The sequence below is a fragment of the Sus scrofa genome, chromosome 2, assembly GCF_000003025.6.
Source record: "Sus scrofa isolate TJ Tabasco breed Duroc chromosome 2, Sscrofa11.1, whole genome shotgun sequence".
Taxonomy (NCBI): Eukaryota; Metazoa; Chordata; class Mammalia; order Artiodactyla; family Suidae; genus Sus; species Sus scrofa.
Window position 1 is genome coordinate 24,699,668 of NC_010444.4, and position 17,967 is coordinate 24,717,634.

Sequence of the window (17,967 nt, forward strand, 5' to 3'; positions counted from 1 at the left end):
CAACACCAGCCGTGTGCCTCTTGTAACCCACTTCCTATGTGTTAAGGAACACAGAAGGCTCAGGTTCAAGTCCCAGGTCAGCTACGAACTGGCTCTGTGACTCTGGGCCAGTTATTCCACACCCCTATGCCTCTATTTCCTCATCTACAAGGCAGGGAATACAGCAGCACCTGGCTCATAGGGGTGTGGTGGGTTTTACAAGAATTAGACACACAGAACCTGGCGTGCACTAAATAAATGCCACACTAGCGCCTGTTCTCATTATCTCATGGAAACTTGTCTCAGACGGTCCCCTCTGCCAGCCTGTGGGCACTCTCTCCTCCCCTGCCAGCTCTTCCCCCAGCTGTGGGTCCCAGCACCCCTTCACACACACACACAGAGCTGGAACCCTCAGGGGTGGGGTTCCCGGGGGACCTCAGGCAGCCAACTGACTCAGAATGAGGATGGCTCAACTCCGACTTGTCAAAGATCAAGCTCCGTTCCTGGAACCTCCTCTTTCCTTGAAAATCTCTGGGGTTTCCTTCAAGACACCTCCCTGCCAACAAGAACAGAGCAGGGTGGCTGGAGGGAGAAGGAAAATGTGAGTTTCCTGCCCCAGGGCCAGCTGCAGATAACTCATCTCTGGTTTCCGGAAACCTCATCGCTGAGTTTATTACTGAGAGGGGGAAAAAAAACAAAAAAATCTCCCCAGGAGGTTGGAGGAGTGAAAGGGTTGGAGACAGGAGAGGCAAGATTTTCAGATCCTCCCTCGTCCTTCTCTACCTGACGTCCACCTGCCCCGGCTGCAGATTTCAACCTTGGTATGACCTTCTCCCCAATCTAATCACGTGCCCACGCTCCCAAGTCCCCCAGCACCCTGGGATCTGCCCATGGAGTGACAGCTGCCTATTCACCGTCTCCCTCTCCCTCTGGCTAAGATCTCCGAGTGCAAGAACCATTCACCACCATGGCTGCCCCAGAACCTGGTCCAGTACCTGGCAGGGGGCTCCACACCTATTCCTGGACTAAATGAAGAAAAGCAACAACCACCCCACCCTCTACCCCCACCCCAGCCAACCAAAAAGTGAAAGCACTTTTAAGAACCAACTGGCACAGGTTCTTCTAAGAAGCAGGACGCATAAATCGTAGCTTTCTCACACTCCCCTAACTTCCTACGATCCGTGGAATCGTTGGCTGAAAAGAACGTTTAGCAAGAGCATGCTTCTGTGTCAGAGTCTGGCCGCTCTTGTCCCTGGGAAAGCTTGTGAAACCCAAACCTCTAACCCAGACTTGTCCCCAGTGCCAAAGGGCAGCCACATTAGGATCGAGGCGGCAGAGGGGTGTCCAAAACCACATCAGTGCCCCACAGAGAATTTACACCAAGAGGACACTCGGGTCCAGCCCCCACCGGGGCAGGCAGAAATGTAGCCTGTGATGCTGAGGGGTCTCACCAGAACGTGTTATTCTAAGAGGTCATTTTCTCTCCTCTAGGGATATAACAATGTGCAAAGCCCTGCTTTCTAAGGCAGCTTCAATAGAAAATATTTTGATTTATGATCTCCCTATTGACAGACCACAGCCCCGACTAACTTAGGGAAAATTTGCCATTTTATTGAGCTGTGACGTTCCTCATGAATTTGTTAAGACTTTTTTTAAGGTCATTTTAAGGTCGCCACATCCTTCTCTCTCTCTCTCTGGCTGCCCAATGGCATGCGGAAGTTCCTGGGCCAGATATCAATCCTGTGCCCCAGCGGTGACAACCAACCCCAGATCCTTAACCTGCTGAGCCACCAGGGAACTCCTCCACCCCTTTCTCTTGATCTAATAATGTGTTTTAGAACTTGACCATTCTTAGTCCAAAACGTCTACCTGAAGTCTACCTCAGAACTACCCTAAAGTCTACCTGCTAAACGTTTTACTAAAGAGTTCATTTTCAATGACATGTCTTATAATGACTGCATTTCAAGACCCAGCTACATAAAACCTACCCTCCTGGGCATCCTTTGCACTGGCTAGTATTTATAGGAATCCATTCTTCCTGGTGGAATCCACACTAACTCCATAGTTAGAAAGATGGCCAGGGTTGGCCGGGGTGACCCGGAAAAGCTGATTGAGGCTTTGACACTGGACTTGGATACCCCATCAAAGTTTATTACTCTTTGGCTGGAGTAGAATGAAGAACTGGGAGAGTCATTTCCTCTTGTTCTTTCCTCTGCCGAAAGGAGAAACAGCTGGCTCTCCTTGTGAGAACTTCACCTCACCCACACGTCCAGCCCAGCACATTCTTGCAGGAGCCCGTCCGGAACTTCTCTAGTTCAAAGTCAGCTCACCTCACCCAATCAGCTAGAGAACTCTCCACAGAGTAATGTTCACAGGGCAATGCATCACACTGCCCTTGGCTCGCAGGGGTGATACCCAGCCAGCCTTTATCACTTGCTTATTGCTAAATCTTCACAATAGGAGTAATAATAGCTAACATCCACCACACCCTGGATCTTGTCCTCATGATATTTTTCCAACGATCTTGGGGCTTCCCATCCACCATGAGGTTGATGCCATCATTATCCCCATTTTATAAAAGAAACAATAATAATAAAAGAGAGAGGAAGTCACTTGCCCACCATCACACAACTAGTCTAAACTTGACCCCCCATCTCTCTAACCCGAAAGCTCTGACAGGTTGAACATTGGCAGGGATCTTCTTGCCCAAGGAACCGTCACAATTTTGATTGAAAAACGGGCTTGAGATGAAGAGCCTTCCCTCATTCTGCATCATCTTCCCCCCGCCATCCCTGCCGCCTGTGCCCCCACCCGCCTTCTCAGGCCTCAACACTGGTGAGTCTGTGGTTGTACTCTGTCAACAGGGCTTCTCAAAGAAAAAAGAGAGGAAAGAAAAATCAAAACCTGTCTGGTGGAATGGAGCCAGAGCGTAGCATGTCTGTTTTGGTGCTTTGGTTACTGAAACAAAGGCAGCTGTGTTTATTTCCGTGTTGGCTCCTGCAGACGTGGCTTCACTGCATTCAACTTGGGGCCACCAGGTCACATAGGTGCCTGGGATGAGTTTCATGTTCTCAGTTACACGCTGAGAGTCTGTGATGGGAAAGCCCGTCTCCATTCTAAAGACCATCCTGAAGAAGGGCAGAGGGTCCGGAGCAAGGGTCATCGAAGCTCTGGGTTTTTGACAGCTTTGACTTAGTTCTGGGCTCAATTCACATCCAGGCAACTCGTTTCAAACCCCAATCAGATGTGTTTCTCGCCAGCCTGAAAACTGCCTCAAGCATAGAGAGGAACATCTGACAGCCCCCGCCCCCTAAAACCCAATACCAAAAAGGAGAATTGAGGGAGTGTCCTCGTCCTCAGAGGGGTGTCAGGAATCACAGCACATGGTGAGAGATGGGGTCCAGGAATAAGAAGAGTACAAGGGCAGGAAGAAAGATCAAGGGCATCAGTTTAACCCTTCTTCCAGCCTAGACCCCCGCTGACACTACCACCTAGTGTGCAGAGCATAGCTTCTGCTATGGATGGAACTGGGTCTCCCCCCACTCCCAAATTCCTATGTTGAAGCCCTGTCCCCACAATGTGATGGTATTTGGAGATGGGGGCCTTTGGGAGATCATTAGGTTTCGGTGAAGTTAAAAGGTAGGACCCTCACCGCTCATGTTGGGATTAGCATCCTTTGAAGAAGGGACCTCAGCGATCTCTCGCTTCCCACTCGTGTGCACCAAGTGGCCATGCAAGAACACAGCCAGATGGCACCCTGGAAGCCCACTCGCACCAGGAACCCAATCTGCCGGCTCCTTGGCCTTGGACTTCCCAGCTTCCAGAACAGTGAGAAATGAATGTCTGTTGTTGAAGCCACCCAGTCTCTAGGATTTAGATGCCAGCCTGAGCAAACAAACACAGGTGGCGAAGTCAGGCAGGGATTCACATGCTGACTCTACCGTTCATGGCTGCGTGACCCTGGACAAGCTACTGTGTTTCTCTTACCCATCATTTTGTGCATAGACTAGGTACTGAGAACAAGGGCTGCCTCCACAGGACAGTGAGGAGGGGTGAATGGGATGTATGTGAAAGGCGCCTCGCACGTTTCCCGGCCCCTCCCTTCACGTCCCTGCCCCTGACTCATGTGGCCTTCGTGCCAGAATCGGGGCGGTCATACACTGGTGATGCCTCCCCACACGAGCCACGGCTGAGCTCCCAAATAGGCAGCCCACGGGGCAAACCTGGCCCACGGATGTGTTTTCTTTGGCCTGGATCAATGTTTGGGACGTTTGGATTATTTATCAGGATTGAAAAGACAGGCACATAAAAAAAAAATCTCACTATCTGGTTCTTCTTGAGAAATCAGGTGGTATGTCATGGGACCTGTGTTCTCTGGGGGGGACTCCCTAGGGCAGGGGGTGAGCTCTCACCTCCATCCTCCAGGTCCTCCAGCTGGCTTCACCTGTTCAGAACTGCTGGATGCCTGAGGGAGCAGCCCGTGGGTTAACAGGGCTGGTGAAATCTGGCATGGCCCGTCCTTTTCCTAGCTGCCCACAAACAAAGGTTTTAAGTACAATTTCAGGATCAGTCCCCTGATGTGAGGCACAATTAGCACGTTCCTGAGTCACTGTTTTATTTATTTAGACGTCTATTGTGAGCTAAGAATGCTCACGGAGAGGCCGGGATCTTAGCTCTTGGAGTAAAATTCAGTTCTTGCAACCCCCCGGGTTGGCTGACCCAGCTTTGCCCTTGTCTCTCCGCTTCTCCGTGGGGCCTGTTTCCTCCTCCGTAAAAGTAGGCCTTGGACTAGATGATCTCAGTTGTCTCTTTCCCTATTTGTCGAACTATTATGTGAAATTCAACGATTATGTGAAATTCGAACATGGGTAGAAATTTAACACAACTCTGTTTACTTCTGAGCCCTCAAGATTTCAGTGAAAGCAGAGCTCTTAAGACACCTCATTGACCCTTAACACAGGTCTTAACATAAACAAGACACGAATAATGGCTTTGTTTGATGTTCTGCCCACTCCAGGGCTGAGTCTCTAGCCGTCTTGTTTGGCGCTTAACACACCCGAGAGGAGTGACCACCAGGGCATTGATGAAAGTCCTGCTGTTCAACCTCCTGCCTCGGAAGACTCCAAGGCTCTGGGCCCTGCCTGCTCTCTGCCCTCGTTTGACCAAAACACAAACGTGAGCACGCCACCACCCAAGCGCCAGCACTCCGTGCACATGGATCTCCTCTGTGTGCCTTGCTCACTGCCACCACAGGACCTTGGCACCTGCAGGTGCCGCCACCCAGAGCCCTCTTCACCTAATTCACACCCACCTTCAGATCACATCACCACCCCCGGCCCATGGGGCGAGAGCAAGTCCAACCAACAGAGGCTTTCATCACATCAGCTGTGTTGGAGTAGCCGTCACGGGTGCATCGAGAGAGTGTACACGTGTGATCCGCTGACTCACGATTCCCTCCCCAGCTGAATATAAACCCCCGGAGAGCAGGGTCCCCATCTGTCTTTGCTCATTGTTGTCTTGCTTGGCTATGTAGGAGGCACTCAATTTTGATGAATGAATGAGCAGTGAACACTACCGTCCTGGAAAAATTCTGGAAGACATTAAATTCCTCAAGGACCGTGTCTGATTGAGGGTTTCATCACCCAAACCTACAAGTACTGAGAGTAACAGCCTTGACAGGGGTGCTGAGACCTCCACGTACCAAGCACTCCGTGCGTTCCAACCCTGTCCAACATCTATCGATGTAATGCCTTGATTTCATCAGCCAAGAAACTTATGGAACTAGCCACATGTCCTACCCATGTTCCACGTAAGAGGAAATTAAGGCACTAAGAAGTTGGTAAGGCACCTAGTCAGTAAAAGGAAGAAGAACAGATAAAATCCCAGCAGCCTGGTCCCAACCGCTGGACTATCTTGCCTAATACGGTGCCTAAGGGTCAAGCAGGGCATAAGAAATAGTTACAGAATAAATGATAGCCACCAGACGTCAACCTTCTACCCTCTGCATGCACCCCCCCCCCCCCTGCCACTATATACATGAACAAATGGACGTGCCTCTGTGGAGCAGAAGTCTAGACAGATAAGGACCCTGGAACTGAATGGTCATAAGAGCCTCATAAAAACCAGCAGAAACAGCAACAGGAACTAAGCCAAAAATAAAACTGAAGGTAAGGATCCCAGTGGGGCAGCCCCTTCCGCCCCAGCTCAGGTCCAGCCAGACAGGCCAGCTACGTACCTGATGTTTTCGTTCAGTGCGTAAAGCTCGTTGCTCTGCAAGCCGCCCCCTTTGAAGACGTTGATCACAGCTGTCTGGACGCTGCATGGAGGGGAGGGGGACAGAAATGATCTCTGGTGAGGGGATTCTCCTTCCCAGGGGCCACGTCCACAAGCAGCTCACGGCGGAAGGCGGTGCAAAAGCCGGGAAGCCCGCGGCACAGACATGGCCACGTTTTCTATCCCTAGAATCCATCACTTTCACCCCAGGGTCCTTGGAGAGGAAGGAAGATGGAAGAGAAGGAGCCCCAACAGGAGCCTCTCTCTGGCTACTCCCCACAAGCTGCCAGGCCTTCCTCCCCCGCCTCGCCAGCAGCCCTGCCAGGAAAGCAGGGTTGATGAAGCACGGGCAGCGGGATCTGCTCTCAGGCAGCTGTGTGGCCAGCACTGCTGGTCCTGGAAGAATCCACATGGTATTTGGCTGCAAGCAGGAACAGACCCAGGCCTGGGGTTCTCTCATGTAGCAGGCCTCTGTCTTCACAGGGCAGCCTGGAGGCCTGGAGCCAACAGGAAAGGCCAATTCCTTTGCCTTTTTTCAATCTAAAACATTTTTTTCAAATATGGATTTTCATTGGCCTTGCCTTTTAGTAGGATTTTCCTGGGGAGAACTCCGGAGGCGCTGACCTCACTTCCCCTTCCATTCCCTTCCAGAGTGTCCGGCGGGACAGCTAATCCCTTGAGGGGCCCAGTAAGTTTTAAACGCCGTGTTCTCTGAATCCCAGCCTGACATTTCAGCAAGGAGCTGATCACACGCTGATTGCTGAGCCGCAAGAGGAACTCCACAAGCTTGCGGTCCTAAGGGTCCTAGGCCTTTTTTTTTTTTTTTTTTTTTTAAAGAGCAAGCCTCCACTTTACATCAAACCATTTCCCATCCCCCCTCCCTCCTCATCAAGAGTTGTGCGTTCAGTGAAAAAAAATCCCTTAATCCAAATGACCAAAAACTCAGGAATGCTTGAAATCATGATGCACCTGATTGATCCAAAGAGGAACCAGGGAGATTTGAAAAACAGCTCACACAAGTGCATGACACAGGACCGAGTCCATCTCTACTCCATGCTTGGTGCACAAAAGGTCAGCTGGACACCTTGCAAAGGCTCTGTGTTTCCTCTTCCAACCACCTGTGACTCCCAGAATCAGATGATCCCTGGTTTCTGTTGCTTAATTAGCTTTTCACATGTATGTGCCTTATCATCCCCATAGGTAACAGGTGACTTGAGGTCACTGCTATGGTCCTACCCTCGGGTCCTCTGATGATTTGGCGTGTGACTAATGGGCATGAGTAGTAGGTGTAAGTTCCAATTGTCTTGGGCTGATTAACTGACTTGGGAAGCCCCAAGGCCTTCAGGGGTCTGCTTTCACTCTACTAAAACAAGAAAAGCTGGGGAGGGGTCAGGGAAGGGACAAGCTAGGAGGATGAGATTAACAAAGCCAAACTTCTCTACGTAAAAAAGATAAACAAGGATTTACTTTATAGCACAGGGCCATAGAGTCACTATCTTATAATAATCTATAATGGAATATAATCAGAAAAAAAAATCTGGGGAGTTCCCATTGTGATGCAGTGGAAATGAACTTCCATGAGAAGGCAGGTTCGATCCCTGGCCTCGCTCCGTGAGCTGGGGATCCAGCGTTGCCATGAGCTGTGGTGCAGGTTGCAGACGCAGCCCAGATCCTGCACTGCTGTGGCTGTGGCGTAGGATGGAAGCATTAACTCTGATGCAACCCATAGCCTAGGAACTTCCACATGCCAATATTTATAACCAAATGTTGTAAATCAACTATATAACATAAAAAGAAAAATTTAATTGAAAAAAACAAGGAAAGCTGACGGATACAGTCTCTATAGAGAAACACACTCTCTTCCTAAACTGGCCCTTTACTCACGACCCTCTGGAGTGGAGACCTCAGGAGATGCTGGAGCTCAGTCAACCCCTGGCCCTGTTCTCACCCTGGCAGCCCTGCCCGCTGCCCTCCCGGCGCCTCCTGTACCTGTTCCAAGCTGAGTTGGAGCTCAGCTGCAGAGCCTGGCGGGCTGCCTGGAAGCGGGGCAGGTCGCTGAGCGCTGGGGAGCTCATGAAGCGTGGTCTGGGCCTGCGGAAGGAGCCCATCTTGGGGAACTCGACGGGCAGGCTGGGGGCAAAGCCACGGGTCATAAGTCCAGGTGAGGGGCTGGCTTCTCCTCTGGTCCTGAAGGTTCCGACTGCCCACAGAAAGGGCTTCTCCCAGGCCTGCCTTCCGGCCCTCAGGCTTTTTCAGAACCGTGGCGTTCGCCAGCACCTGAAACGAGAGGGCCGAGTTTATTGAAAATGCCTGGGCTGAGCAAACCCCACCTTGAAGGAAGTGGGCTGGGGCTTTCCAGCCAAACCATCCTCCAGCCATTCCCGGGCCCACGCTAATGCCCTCCCTGCGGAGCCCTGCTCACAGGTGTTGACAGGCCTCTCTTGGGCAGTAACAGCGTGGTCACCCCGAATGGGGAGGCAGCAACAGTGAGTTGAGGCCAGTCCCACAGAAAAGTGATTTCTCATGTGTGCTTAACTGTGGTTCTCATGCAGGCCCATCAGAGTTGGGCACAGGATGAATCTCTGTCGACCCCGCAACGCTGTGCATTAAGAGATGGCTTTTTCACACAATGCCTCCTGGAGGACCCAGCAGCTCCCTGTCCTGGCACTAAAGCTCGTCCATGCGAGAGACCCCGGGCCATGCCAGCGCGTGTGAAGGGCTCAACCATCCCCACAGTAACTGAGCCTCTTCATTCAGCTCATCTCCTCCCCTTCCCGACCTGCCTCCATTCATTCCTTCCACCAGAACATATTTATTTATTTATTTATTTGTCTTTTTGCCATTTCTTTTTGCCCGCAGCTTATGGAGGTTCCCAGGTGAGGGGTTGAATGGGAGCTGTAGCCGCTGGCCTATGCCAGCGCCACAGCAACACAGGATCCAAGCCGCATCTGTGACCTACACCACAGCTCACGGCAACACTGGATCCTTAACCCACTGAGCAAGGCCAGAGATGGAACCTGCGTGCACACAGATACCAGTCAGGTTCATTAACAGCTGAGCCACAACGGTAATGCCTCATGCAATAAATGTTAATTGAGCACCAACTATGCTCCAGGCACCCACTTAGGTATTGGGATGTGGTGGTGACCCTGGAGAAGGTGGTCCCTGCCCCATGGAGCTCACAACCGGCAGGCACTGCTCCATGTCATGCTGATTCCCTCCCAGGCTTTTGCTGCGTCTTCTGTTCCCCTTCGTCTCCCTCTCTGCTTATCTGAAACTAACTTACCCTGCAAGGTTGGCCTCAAGGTCACTGTCTCCTCGAAGCCTTGATGGCTCCATGGTTAATAGCAGTGACTTTGAGTGAATCTGGACTAGAGTCTTAAGGCCACTCCCAAGTTGTGTGGCTTTGGGCTCACTGAGTCTGAGAGTCCCCAACAGTGGGCACAGCCACTTCGAAGGACCAATGAGAGAGGAAATGAGATCACGTGGCAGAATGGGAGACCCAAGGCTCTCAAGCATCAGCTGCTTCTGTTCAGACCCCTCTCTTTCCTCAGCACTTTTGAACCTGTCACGTCAGTCTTTTATTCTTCTGTGAGTCTGAGTCCAAACGGATGATTTGAAGTACGTTTTGGAGAGTTCCCGTCATGGCGCAGCGGAAATGAATCCGACTAGGAACCATGAGGTTGCGAGTTCAATCCCTGGCCTCGCTCAGTGGGTTAAGGATCCAGCATACACCGTGAAGCTGGTGTAGGTCGCAGGTGCGGCTCGGAACCTGTATTGCTGTGGCTCTGGCATAGGCCGGTGGCTACAGCTCCAATTGGATCCCTGGCCTGGGAACCTCCATGTGCCATGGGTGCAGCCCTAAAAAGACAAAAATACAAGGAAAAAAAAAAAGAAGAAAATAAAAAATGAAGTACGTTTTGGAAGTGGTCAGATTTAAGAATAAACGAAAGCCACCAAAGTCATACTTTCTTCTTCTGAGGGTTCAGGGTTTAGCCCAGAAGTATTCCCACTGGCATCTCTTACCAGCTGACTCTGCTATGTCCCCCAAACCAATGCTGAAAGAAAAAGAAATATTCCAGCCCTAAGTGCCAACTCTCAGGCTGGCAGGGGGGCCGGTTTGGCAGGCCTGGCAGCAGTGTCGGGAGAAACAGGAACCGAGGCGTCGCCTCCCAGGGAAACAGGCTGCTCTGGACAGAAGAGGAATGAGGCTGCAAGGCGGGCACCCAGGCCACCCATCCAGAGGGCATGGGCGACGCTAGCACCGTGCATAGACAGGGGGCACGGTGACAATGAACGTGTGAGACCAAGAGCCACAAAGGAATGGCTCGCCCCGCCTCTTGAAATTTTTTTTTCAAAAGGAAAGCAGAAAAATAAATAAATGAAACAAAGGAAAGCAGAGTTCGTTTCCATCTTCCTCTGTGGTCTCCTGCCCCCTCTCCAGCCCACTCTCAGAGTGAGCTGACAGTGACTAAAATTTACCAGTAAAGGCTGGGGAAGGCAGAACAGGCCCACTCAGTTTCAGAGGGTCTCCAACACTCCACCAGTGTCCCCTGGAAGGTGGAAAGATCTATGCAAATCAGTGAGTGAGGCGAAGAAGTAATATCGCCACGGAGGCCCCTTCAGGAGCCTTGAACTAACGGGCTTCGGGATTTAACTTGCCCGGTAAAGGTCACCCTCTTAAGAGAGGCTCCATTTCACTGCCCTTCTTTAAATGGGCCTGCTAAGAACGATTCATCCGTGTAATTATGGGATAGTAACTCCTTTTATGAGGCGCTTAAACCCCAGGTGATGGAGCTGCCTCCCACACAGGCGCACTTGCCCAGGGAAGCAGAAGTGGAAGCAGCACCGATCACGCGCTGTTTCCTTTCCGGCTTCCTGCTGAAACACTGCATCTCAGGAGGCTGAGCCACACTGAGGACCACAGGGGGCTCCTGGCCCCCTCCACTTCTCTGTTAGCACCCCCAGGCCTCCTGCTCCAGGCCCTGTGTGCATCCAGCAAGATACGTGGGCAGCCCATCCACATACACGTGGCCTCTTTTTTTCTGCTTTTAGGGCCTCACTTGCAGCATTTGGAAGTTCCCAGGCTAGGGGTGGAATTGGAACTGCCACTGCCAGCCTACACCACAGCCATAGCAACACCAGATCCCAGCCACATCTGGAACTTACATGACAGCTCACAGCAACACCAGGCCCTTAATCCACTGAGCGAGGCCAGGGATCGAACCCACATACTCATGGATAAAAGTCTGGTTCTTAACCACCGTGCCACAGTGGGAACTCCAGCCCTTTTAACCAAGAGCAACTTTCAGCCAAAGGCATCATGACAGCAGCTTCCTTGGCCTCACATGGGCCGCGCAGTCACGCATAAGGAGCCGCCTCCGATTCATCTGGCCCCTGCAAGATCTGCCACCCTCAGATCCACACCATCCAAGCTGCCCTTGTTCCCATCATCCCTACTTCTGGATGGAGCCAAGAGGCCTCCCCAGAGCAGAGAGGAAGCTGCTGGGAGCGCTGATGAGAGTGGCCTGAAGGGAGAAGCTACCTCACCCTGTATCTACCTGCTACGGCCCTGGATCCTTGGACACAAGCTTATCTTGACCTAAATAGGACAAATCAGAAATGACCAGACAGATGGGGCTTTGGAGTGAAGCCAGTCCAGATTGCCTTTTACAAGTGATGAACGTGAGGCCCAGAGGAGCAGAGAAATGTCCAATGTCTCTGACACAGGAGAGAGCCAGGACCTGTCGGAACTCAGGTTCCCTGACTCCTGATCTAGAAAGTTCCCTAGCCCCCACCTGGGTCATTCTTAAGCTCCTCAAAGACAGGCATTGGGATTTTCTCATCTGTATAACCTCAAGCCTAAGCAAGTGCTGAAAATAAAAATGAAGGAAGGGTAGCAACTAATAAGGCACCGAATGCCCGCCTGGCATGAAGACAAACCCCGTCACCATAGGGGAGCTTAACCATCACATAACCCCATGTGAAGATCAGAGAAGTGAAGTAACCTGTTAGAAAGTCACACAGCTCATAAGTGGCAAATCACTGACTGATGACAGGCCTGATTCTACTCTCCATTCCCCCTTTGCCAGACTACCAAACTGGGCCAGAAACTCAGAATCAAAGCTACCAAGTTACTCGGGAAGATTTCATATCAAAATTCCTATCTCATGCTCCGGAGAGAAACAGACAGAAGGAACTCTGAGAGCACAGTTGATGGGGATAAGAGAAGCAGGAGGAGACAAAAGGCAAGCAGAAAGCATGGACTGCCTTCTTAGGCACCCCACTCCTTACTATCCGTGTGACCCTGGCCAGTTTCGTGACCTCTCTGAGGCTCAATTTCCTCCTGCACAAAATGAACTTGCCAGCATGACAACGTCAGGGTTGTGTGAGGATAAAACAAGTACGTATTTATAAACACGTGGACAGAACAGCACGCAGCAAACAGCAAATGCTTCCTAAGTGCTGGTTAAATAAATAAAATAACTTGTGGTTATTTCTAAATCTCCAAGGCATGACAGCCGTGCAAGCGCAGTCACACTTCCTCCTGCTTATGGCGACCTCAGCAACATCTGGAAAATACTTCTCCTGGGGGGCAGGCCAGGCCTCTGAGCCCCCGGATGGTGATCACAGTGCGTTAGGGCCGTGGGTCACCCGAGATGTTATTTACTGAGGAGCGGGAGGCCTCTCAGCTCCTTTTCTGGGCTGCCGTGTGGGTGGATGTTGGTCACAGAGTGAAACAAGTTCAGAATCACTGGCCTTTGGCCCAGCCATTCCGCTTTTGAGACTGTACCCTATACAGATGGTCCCAAAGACTCGCAGCTATGCTTATTTGTCTGCAGTGACAAGACATTGGAAATGACTGAAACAGCCATCTGCGGGGGACAGGATAAACCAAGTACGGTAGCCCCTAAATGGAATAGTTAAGACATCATTAAAAGGAGTTCCTGTTGTGACTCAGCAGGTTAAGAACCCGACATAGAGTCCATGAGGATGTGGGTTCGATCCTTGGCCTCACTCAGTGGGTTAAGGATCTGGTGTTGCCACAAGCTGCAGTGTACATCATGGATGTGGCTCGGATCTGGCACTGCCATGGTTGTAACATAGGCTGGCAGCTGCAGCTCTGATTCGACCCCTAGCCGGGGAACTTCCGTATGTGGCAGGTGCAGCTGATAAAAAAAAAAAAAAGGAGTTCCCGTCGTGGCGCAGTGGTTAACGAATCCGACTAGGAACCATGAGGTTGCGGGTTCGGTCCCTGCCCTTGCTCAGTGGGATAAGGATCCGGCATTGCCATGAGCTGTGGTGTAGGTTGCAGATGCGGCTCGGATCCTGTGTTGCTGTGGCTCTGGCGTAGGCTGGCAGCTATAGCTCCGATTAGACCCCTAGCCTGGGAACCTCCATATGCCATGGGAGTGGCCCAAGAAATGGCAAAAAGACAAAAAAAAAAAAAAGACATCATTAAAAGCAATGGGAGTACCCCTAGTTCCAAAGGATGAGTGGCCACTGGTGGCTTTGGAATCAGCCAAACACTGGCATCAGGGCTCATTCCACCACCTACTGACTGTGGGAGACAGAAAAATTCCGCCTCCAGGATATAGTCACCGCTTAGTCCTCAGAACCTGTGAATATTACCTTGGGTAGCAAAAGATAAGATTAAGTCAAGGAATCATATCTTAGATTGTCTAGGTGGGCCCATGAACACCATGACATGTATCCTGATGAGAGGGAGGCAGGAGACTGGAGACAGAAGAGAAGATACAGATGCTCAGAGAGGAGACGAAGCTAAAAAGGAGGCAGCAACTGGAGAGAGGCAGCCGCAAGCCAAGGAATGCTGGCAGGCCCCACAGGAGGCTGAGAGGGGAAAGGAAGAAAGAGATTCTCCCCATGGCAGCTAGAAGTTGGTATGCTGTGAAAAGAAAGATTCACCTGTAGAGCCTCTGGAGGGAGTATGACCCTGTTACACCTTGATTCTGGACTTCTGGCCTCCAGAACTGAGAATACATTTCTGTTGCTTTAAGCCACCAAGGCTGTGGGAATTTGTTACTGAAGCCACCAAAAAAAAAAAAAAAAAAAAAAAAAAAAAAAAAAAAGAAGAAGAAGAAGAAAAGAAAAGAAAAAAAAAGAAAGAAATGAATACTCTCACTGTGTGGCCTTGGACAGCTTTGGAGTCTCTACTTCTGAAGATGGGCACGTGGAGAGTTGTGGTGCTGATGAGAGAGATTACCTATGAAGAGCGTGGCGGTTCCTGAAATGAGGCCGGTACCACCCACAGGTGCAGCAGAGGTTCAGAGCAAAGTGCCAGAGCCAGGCTCGGTGCCACCACTTCCAGCCGAGACAGGTGACTTAGGACTGGTGGGAGGGGCTGGATGAGATGATTCAAGAAAGGCTTCGCATAGGCTTAAAATAGTCTTGGTAGGCGGTGAGTGCTCGCTCTACGCCGCCTAATGTTTATTTCACCACCACCCCCCCACCACCACCACCACAGTCGCTGCATTTGTCTGCTCCACCTGCCATAACCAAATATCACACTGGACTGGATGGTTTAAGCAACAGAAATTTCCTTTCTCCCGGTTCATGTGCTCCAAGTTCAAGATGAAGGCGTGGGCAGGGCTGGATTCTCCGGAGGCCTCTCTCCTGGGCTTGCAGAGGGCCACCTTCGCCCCGTGTCCTCCCGTATCCTGTCCTCTGTATGCAAGCAGCCCTGGTGTCTCTCTGTCTACATTTCCTCTTCTCACCAGGCCACCAGCCAGACTGGATTACAGCTCACTCTAACAAGTTCACTTACATGTAATCACCTCTGCAAAGGCCCTGTTTCCAAAGACAGACCCATTCTGAGCTGCCGGGGGCGAGGTCTCAACATATGAACTGGGGGGGTTAACATAATTCGGCTACGCCACCATCAACACGGTCATCCTCGCAAAACCTTCTTGGCCTAAAGCCTCCCAGCTACAGAAACCACCGTAGGAGGTGTTCTCTTCCACAAGACCCACGAGGTTAACACTCAGAAAGGTGTGCTTCTAAAAGTTATTTCAGCAACTAAGTTTTGGATGCTTGAAGCATTCAGTTCAGTTCTCTGGAAGCCAGGGTCCTGGGTACAGGGACCGTGTGGCGGGCACGGGGTTTCTGGGCCCGATCACTGACCTTGCTCTCCCAGGCTCACCTCGGGGGTTGCTTTGGAAACCTCCAGGCTCAAGATCCAGGATGTATTTCTTGGAGAGAAAGAACACGGTGTCTCACCTTCTCCTCCCGGCTTCCAGGGCCAGGGTGAGGGGAGGAGGGGGCGCAGCCCACGGGCCAGGCCAGTGGGCAGAGGAAGGTGGTACACTTAGTGGAAAATGCAAATGAATTCTACTGAGCCTCCAACCCTCAACTCTGAAAAGGGAAGTAGGATCATGGCACAACTTAAAATAAAGAAGTGGGTGGCTTAGAATGACTCTGGGGCTTCCAGGAAAAAGCCATTCTGAGTGTAAATAACAAAGAAGTCAAAGAAAACTAGGCACGCCGTCTGATGGGGCCGCCCAGAAAACCAGGAGAAATCAGTTCCCAAGGAAACCAGAAGGTCCATCCACACGTCCCCTTTGGGAGCCCCTGCAGGCGGGAAGCCCAGCGTGGAGCTCCCTTTCCGGGACACGAACACAGAAGTGAAGAGCCAACGTCTTTCAGCACCGTCAGGATTTAGATCTTGTCATGTAATTCCACCCACACCCATTCTTTAGTTGTGGCCAGAGCTGTATTTATAACGATGGCAGCAGAAAATGACAGCACATTTGCAGAGGGCCAGTGAAGGAGTAGACACTTGACACGTATTATCTTGGTGTTTCCAGAGTGAATTTAGGGGTCTGGACCAAAAATCTTGAATGAAATAGATTAGAAGAGAAAACATCAGGGTGCACCGCCCTGGGGGGGGGGGGGCGCATGTATATGACAGGTGTAGCCCTGTGCTGAGCCAGATGTATCAGTATTTCCTACTGCACCTAGTGCTCAGAGTATTTGAAAGCCCTGGGTGCTACTGCCATCCACATCTTAGAGGAGAGACAGAGGTGCTGCCTAGGACAAGAATCCAGCAGTCTAGCGCCTCCGATGCTCATGGTGCTGTTGCTTCAATGCCTCCAAAGGTTCCCCCCAGGTTTAGAATAGATCCCCAAACACCATCCTTACATCTTCATCTCCTTCCACGCTGGCTTTCCTTTATCTCTTCTAACACCACCTGCTCTTCCTGCCCCCAGGACCTTTGCACATGCTGTGCCCACTGTGTAAAATACAGCCCCCTCACTTCTCTAGGCTCAAACCTGCACAGCCTTTGTCACTCAGCCTTCACTTGCTCAGAGAGGCCCTTGCACCTCACCTCGATCAGGCCACATCGCCCCACAGAGCTCCCTCCTCACCTCCTTCGCTGTGGTTTCACAATCCACCTCAATATATCACGACAGAATTATTTCCTATTGTTTTTCTGAGGTCCACCAGGGCAGGAACTGTGTCTATCTTGTTCTCGGGTGCCTCCCCAGAGCTTAGTACCATGCAGGAATTCCACAGATAGTTGAAAGAGCACCTGAACCAGCCCCATGAAAGGTACGACTGCTGGGAGCCACAGGAACCATAAGCAAGTGTCACAGGAACCATAAGCTGAGAACACCAACACCTCAACAGACATAGGGCTTTACCCTCTGAAAACATCCTGGTATTGAAATCTGACAAACCTGGGTTCAAATCCGGCTTCTCCAATGTATTAGCTGGGCGACCTGGATAAATAACTCAACCTCTCTGAATCTTAGTTCCCTCATCTGTCAAATGAGTGTGATCCTAATCTCAATGCTGTTAAGATTAAATGAGATGGCCGAGACCATGGTGGCCTGGCCCATAGGAGGGGCCCCCCGCATCACAGCTAGTGTTAATGTTTTTAGAAAATATTGCTCGTCACAAAGCCTTCATGGGCTCCAAAAGGTGACAGGTGGCCGTGGTGTGGAGCAGCAGGTGCTCCCACACATTGCTGAGGGAGCATCATCTGGGGCAACTGCTACATAGGGAAATTTGACCAGGGCTATGAAAATGACAAAGGACACACAATGCTACCTCCTGGAACTTTACTCCAGGCATGTCAAGTGGCTTATGGAACCAGGGTTTTCACTACAGCCTTCTTTATAATAGCAACGGTGTGGGCATACCCTAAATGCTCAGCAACAGAGGACCGGCCACGTAAACTCTGGTGTAGAAAGGGAGAGAGCTTTCTGCATTGACGGGGTGCTCTGAGGGGGACACTCCAAATGAAACATGCTGAAAAGGAATTCCCATCCATAGCTCAGTGGAAACCAATCTGATTAGGAACCATGAGATTGCGGGTTTGATCCCTGGCCTCGCTCAGTGGGTTAAGGATCTGGCATTGCCATGAGCTGTGGTGTAGGCCGGCAGCTACAGCTCCAATTAGACCCCTAACCTGGGAACCTCCATATGCCATGAGTGCGGCCCTAAAAAGACAAAAGACAAAAAGAAAGAAAAGAAAAGAAAGGTGCTGAAAAGCTAAACAGAGAATCAAGTGTCTATTAGGCTCCCCTCTGCATAAATATATATGTATATAAAAGAGTATCACATATGTCACTGCCCAAATACCAAGTAGTTCTTAAAGGACTAACCAGGAACCTGTAACACTGGTTTTTCCCAGGAAGGGAATTGGTGGCAGGGCCCCCTTTTTTTGTAATCCCTTTTGTGCCTTTTGAATTT

At 50.9% G+C, this 17,967-nt stretch overlaps 1 protein-coding gene across 17 annotated transcripts in view; it reads right to left on the reverse strand.

Moving 5' to 3' along the window:
- The window catches only part of PRR5L (proline rich 5 like), a 165,778-nt gene that overhangs the window by 52,803 nt on the left and 95,008 nt on the right, over nt 1–17,967 (reverse strand). For all 17 annotated transcript variants that reach the window (XM_021083178.1, XM_021083180.1, XM_021083177.1 and 14 more), the window contains 2 exons: nt 8,242–8,529; nt 6,215–6,295 (listed from right to left, as the gene is read on the reverse strand). In XM_021083178.1, the coding sequence (XP_020938837.1) occupies nt 6,215–6,295; nt 8,242–8,405 (245 nt within the window). In that variant the 5' untranslated portion in view covers nt 8,406–8,529. The remainder of the gene's footprint in view (nt 1–6,214; nt 6,296–8,241; nt 8,530–17,967) is intronic.